Source organism: Oncorhynchus keta, chromosome 3 (genome assembly GCF_023373465.1).
Source record: "Oncorhynchus keta strain PuntledgeMale-10-30-2019 chromosome 3, Oket_V2, whole genome shotgun sequence".
NCBI classification, from domain to species: domain Eukaryota; kingdom Metazoa; phylum Chordata; class Actinopteri; order Salmoniformes; family Salmonidae; genus Oncorhynchus; species Oncorhynchus keta.
The window spans coordinates 6,101,918-6,108,219 of record NC_068423.1 but is presented as its reverse complement, the minus strand read 5'-3'; the positions used below and the strand labels follow the sequence as shown (position 1 = coordinate 6,108,219).

The following is a 6,302-nucleotide window of genomic DNA, read 5'->3' as shown; positions in this document are numbered from 1 at the left end:
TGAGCATTTCTGTCTGCAGTTAGTCTCATACGCGTCAGCATGTAAAGGGGCTGTGTGTGTGTGTGTACTAAAACCTCTGTTTTAGTGTAGGTCTGTGTGTGCGCAAAACCTATTTTTGTGTGTGTGTGAACTAAACCTCTTTGTGTGTGTGTGTGTGTGTGTGTGTGTGTGTGTGTGTGTGTGTGTGTGTGTGTGTGTGTGTGTGTGTGTGTGTGTGTGTGTGTGTGTGTGTGTGTGTGTGTGTGTGTGTGTGTGTGTGTGTTCACCTGTGCCAGTACACATTGTGTGCGTTTGTGCTCATCGGTCTTTAAAAGAATGAAAGAGAACGTGTTTTGCTCAGCTCTCCTCAGCTGTAGAGTCCGTGGGAGTATTGACATTTGATCATCCACAACAGCTGTGCAGGATTTTACCAGACTTGTTCCACTTCATTTTAACAGTGTGCCAACAACGCACAACACAATTACCCTACTCCTTCCAGTCGCCATGGGGATGGGAAGAGGCACAGTGTAGGGTGTCTAAATATTGGTGTTGGCACTACTTTTTCTCAGCCACATGGACATCCAATGTCCACAGTTATGAGTATTGCGGCGTAATACACCAATAAAGGATCCAATGTCCGATGTCACTGCTCCATAGCAAGTGTTGAGTAAAGCTTGTTTTTATGTTTTGGTGTATTTTAAACATGACTGATTATTTGAGAGACTGGATCAACACATGTTCTGTCGCACAGTTCTACGGTTTGACTAGTTAGTTTTTGTTTTGACGGATGTCCACAGGAGGGTGCCACGTGCCTGGCAGCTTCTTTGGAAGAAATATATAAATATTTCTATGTAGGGTAGTCTCAGCCCTGCGTCTAAATCAGAGCAGTGCTCAGGAGAGGGAGAGAAAGAGAGAGGGGAGGGGGGAGTGAGAAAAAGGAGGGAGGGTGGACGAAAACTAAGAGAGGAGAGCGAGAGACGAGGAAAGGAACAGAAAACCTGCAACACCTCATCAGCTGTTTGTGCTGCTTGTCAACTCTTCTTTTACCATGGCTACAACATCCCAGGACTTAGACTAAGGAGGAAACAAAGACACGAGTGTGAGAGAGAAAGAGAGAGGAGAGAGAAAAAGAAAAAAAAGCAAGAACCCTTCACTTCTAAGTCAAAAAGGAAGAGTGAGAGTGAAAGGAGAGAGAGGAAAGGTGGGCGAGAGGAGGAGTAGGCACCCTTTCCTTGAAGAAGTAAGCGTGCAAGGGGAAAAGGAGAGAGGAGGAAGGAGGGAGCGCACTCTACTGTGTGGACATGGGGTTGTATGCTGTTCTGTTGATCTGTCTATCCCAGGCACAGTTTGGGAGAATTTGGGCGCAGGAGCGAACAGGTAAGATCTCAGCTTGTATCACATGAACAGCGGTGAGACACACACAAACAAACATGCACACACACATGACACACACACACACACACACACACACACACACACACACACACACACACACACACACACACACACACACACACACACACACACACACACACACACACACACACACACACACACACACACGCAATACACTTACATACCTGAGGTAAATAGTCCCAGAACTATCTTCCCACTGTCAAAATACTGTGAAAGTGTGTGTGTGTGTGTGTGTGTGTGTGTGTGTGTGTGTGTGTGTGTGTGTGTGTGTGTGTGTGTGTGTGTGTGTGTGTGTGTGTGTGTGTGTGTGTGTGTGTGTGTGTGTGTGTAAGAGAGAGAAAGAGAATGTGCGTGCGTGCGTGTGTGTGTGTGTGAAAGAGATTTGTTTTCGATACATGGACAAAAGTTTGTATATGTGGCCAAGCCTTACTCTTCTGAACATCTGTGCAAGCTATGCTAATAGGCTAACAGTCCTTTCAAAACTTATCTCTGTGAGTCAGAGGAAACACTTGAAGGCACTGTGATGGATTTGATTTTCTACCCACTCTTTGTCATCATCACCAGTCATGAGTGTGTGTGTGTGTGTGTGTGTGTGTGTGTGTGTGTGTGTGTGTGTGTGTGTGTGTGTGTGTGTGTGTGTGTGTGTGTGTGTGTGTGTGTGTGTGTGTGTGTGTGTGTGTGTGTGTGTGTGTGTGTGTATTTGCATGAGGGAAAGTATGTATGTGTGTGTCTGTGTGTGCAAACACCTTTATGTCTGTTCAACCACATCACAGTGTTTGCCTATGAGTGTGTGTGTGCGTGTGCATGTGTGTATTTCAGTACTCCTTGGAGATGCAGTATTTTTAGCAGCCTCCGTTCTTCCACCGCTCCTCCTCCTACAATCAGTGCTGCTCTAGATTCACTGCCCTCTCCTGTGGTCCCCCTCCCTCTGATCAGGGGCCCAGCTCTGCAGTGAAGAGCCCAGCCCAGAGAGGCCCCTCTGGGCCCCCCAGTGAGAAGAGACAGACCCCAGCCCCATATGCCCACCACAGGGGCCCCATATCGCAACAGCAGAGCCTGGCAAGAGAACAGTGCTTTCCCCTTGGATGAGGAGGTCGTCATGCCTCATGAAGTGTTCCTCGATCCTGGCCGTGGAGAACCACTGGATGTACAGCCTTCTAGTTCCATCACACACATGATTTAGATATTGTTATCGAGGGCTTGATGTGTCGATGCAGGGGTGCTAATGCTCGGCTGGAACATAAGCCTGCCCGCCATGTAGGTATATACCCAGGTCCATGATGGAAGAACTGGCCTAATGTTAAAGGAACATCCACAAATCAGATGATGTTGAGACTGCAGGATAAAGGAACATTAGAGCCCTCGAATCACCTAGTTGGTTCTGATGGAGACGAGCTTGATGTGCTTTGAAAGGTCAGTTAGGTGTCTCGGGATTGAGAATAAAAAATAAAAAAATGACATAATAGACAAGTCTAGACAACCTGGGAGGGGTCAGAAGAGCGCTCGTAAGGTTCTCAAAGATCAGCTATGACTTTGTGTTAAAAAATGAAGGACTCAAATCGAAGTGGACATTGGTGAACTTTCATCCGTCCAGTTATTGCAGATGAGTGAAAGGAGTTAAGAAAAGGAAATATGATTATCAAGCACTCATTTAACGAGCATAAAATGAGCATTGGCAGACTTGGCATGAACTGTCTAAGCATGTGCGCACCGAGCACAACCTGATTGTGTGCAGACCAAGTACAACCAGCGCATTTTTTAAACGAACAACGAGGAAACACACCAATCGTGGTTAAACAGACATTTTTCTGTTATCGTCATCTTTTGACTGTACGCCCATATGGATCTGAAGCTCAATCCCTTGTCTGCAGCCTCTGGCAAATATAGGCAACCTGGAACACACTCAAGACGTTTGTCACTCTGTGGGCACATCGGTGGTTGTAAATGTTTGTTTATAGTGTTTAACTTCCCTTAGGGTTCTATATAATGATGGCATGAGGATTTCATATATTTTGGAAAGGGAAGAATGTAGCATGTGAGTTTACCATTGTAGAATGACTACATGTAAATGCAACTCTCCCTGAGGTCATTTGTGTGAATTTGGTCACTTAACCTGGGGTGATTTTCCTGAAGCATTCGTAGCACTAAGACCATTGTTGGTCCATTGCCTAGAAAGTACTTATAAATGGACTGCTGTGACAAATCGTCCAAAAACTTCACTCGGGGCAAGGAAATGATTAAGATTGGGACAAAACAAAACGGGGAATCTATCCCTTTAAGATGATCTCTGTGCTACAAAGTGTCTGGGAAACTGACCCCCGATTGAAGAACAGTCAATAAAAAGATAGTGGTGTTAATAAAGCCCTTTGTAAGACAGCAGTGAATCCAACTCATATTAACTATATTGCTCCCCTATAAACTATTACAGGCCCCACTCAATGAGGGTTTGGCCACAGAGTTTTGAAACCCAGAGGCCCAAAAAGACCGATACTTCCAGGAATGCCTCGCAAAGCAGACTCGACAGACTAGGTTTTGGGAAGTGAAAAAGAGAGAAGTGAAAAATTCATCCTTGTAGTTGTTCATTTTCTGGATAAAAAACAACTATATTTTGATGATGTGACCATTGACAATCAGTTTTTTTGAAAATCCTATATCTTGAAAACTTAATTGCTGACATGCAGAGTAATAATACCCCAAAAATAAACCAAAAATATAGGTTTTTGTGGATTATTCCTTTAAATAGATGAACATGGTATTACTCCAACTTTGTGAAAGTGTCAAATTGACATGTTTTAATTTGTGTCAAAGGATTGTCTTTGATTCGGCTGCCTGCAGTTCAGTACGACATGACCGCTAGACCCACTGACGTGTTTCTACTCATGAGCTGAGCGAGCTAACATCCCCATGACATCGCTTACAAATGTGATCAAGGATTTATATTGGAGAAACTATTTCTGTTGCCTGGCTACCCAAACTCCAAACACTACGCCACGCCCCCCACAAGACGTTAGCTTATTCTCTGCAATGAGTCTGGATCAGAGTACCTCACCAACGATTTCTAGAATGAAAATGTCGCTAACCATTCTGATAGGTCCCAGAATCCGAGGATGATCCATTCGATGGTGACTTTGTTTTGTATAACACCCCTCATTTTGACGTCACCACAAATAACTTCAAGGATGGCATTCTCGGACTGAAGTATGTAGGGAACATAGAGCAGCAGAAGAATTTCAGTTTTAGTCGTCAGGCAACAGTTTCTAAGCATCTTCATACTAAACCATCTTTGGTTTGGTATCAGTATGCCATTATGGAACAACTACACGAATGTGATCTTATGTGAAGTTAATGTGACAACATGTAAAGCAATATGTGATAACATGAAACTACACGTGACAATATGTGATAACATGAAACTACACGTGACAATATGTGAGCACGTATGAAAACATGACCTCGTGAAATAAACGTGACGACATGGGGATGTCACATTCTAACGTGATAACATGAAACTACACACACAACAACAGGTAAACACGTGTGTGTAACGGCTTTCTTCCTGGGAAGGAGAGGAGGACCAAAACGCAGCATGGTTGAAGTTCATAGTTCTTTAATAAGAGACACTTAACATGAACAAACGTGGCAAAACCGAAACAGTCCTATCTGGTGCATAAAACACAAAGACAGGGAACAACCACCCACAAAACCCAACACAAAACAGGCTACCTAAATATGGTTCCCAATCAGAGACAATGACTAACACCTGCCTCTGATTGAGAACCATATCAGGCGAAACATAGAAATATACAAACTAGACCCACAACATAGAATGCCCACCCAGCTCACGTCCTGACCAACACTAAAACAAGGAAAACACAAAAGAACTATGGTCAGAACGTAACAATGTGAAAACATCTTGTGAAATAAATGTGACAATTGTAACGTGATAACATGAAACTACACTTAACATATAAGCACAGTGGCGGTTCTAGCTTGTATGGCTCCCAGCTTGTGTGGCTCCGCAAAAAAAAGCACCAATCTGCAATGACTGTCATTTTAATTCAGACATTTGGAACAACACAAATAAATAATCATAATAATTTAAATGTATATAAATATATATACAAAAATAAGACTCATAAATATCAAAATGAAGTAACAAAAACAAATAGAAACAAATTGTAGTATATAAATACAAATAAAAAAGAGAATTTAATTATTACGCTATTACCCTAACAAAAAACACAAATACAACTAAATTGCACAAATCCTATGTCAAAAAATACACAAATAGAATAACACACTTATAAAGGAGAGAACCTGATTACTACACTGTTGCACTTCAAACAAGAAACACACAAACTTTTTATTTTTTTATTTTTTTTATTTTTTATATGCCATTTAGCAGACGCTTTTATCCAAAGCGACTTACAGTCATGTGTGCATACATTCTACGTATGGGTGGTCCCGGGAATCGAACCCACTACCCTGGCGTTACAAGCGCCATGCTCTACCAACTGTGCTACAGAAGGACCACCAAACTAAATTGCACTACTAATTGCATTAGTACTGTACAAAGTTAGAGGTGCGCTATTTGATAGATTCCCCCGCTCCCACTACCTCGGGCTTCCAGTGGGGACCTGAGGTCAACCTACCCCCACCCCCCTCCCCATCTCATTCTTCTGAGTGGGAGGCCTTCCCAGGCAGTAGCCTGCCTAGCTCATAAACAAGAATCAGGACACCCACTCCGACAAGGTTAATTGACCCACAGTCCATGCTGCCCATGTCACCGATGCCTAAATCCGACACTGTATGAGCACATGTGAAAACACAAATTTTAACATGGGAAGTCAGGGCCAGGGGCACATATTGTAGGTACATTCGTAGCTGCAGTGAGAGATGGGAGTAAT

General features: G+C 43.2%; 1 protein-coding gene across 2 annotated transcripts in view; it reads left to right on the top strand.

Moving 5' to 3' along the window:
- Positions 1-936: 936 nt before the first annotated feature.
- Positions 937-6,302, top strand: part of plxdc1 (plexin domain containing 1) — a 90,575-nt gene continuing 85,209 nt past the window's right edge. For both annotated transcript variants that reach the window (XM_035747402.2, XM_035747393.2), the window contains exon 1: positions 937-1,356. In XM_035747402.2, coding sequence (XP_035603295.1) covers positions 1,281-1,356 — 76 coding nt within the window. In that variant the 5' untranslated portion in view covers positions 937-1,280. The remainder of the gene's footprint in view (positions 1,357-6,302) is intronic.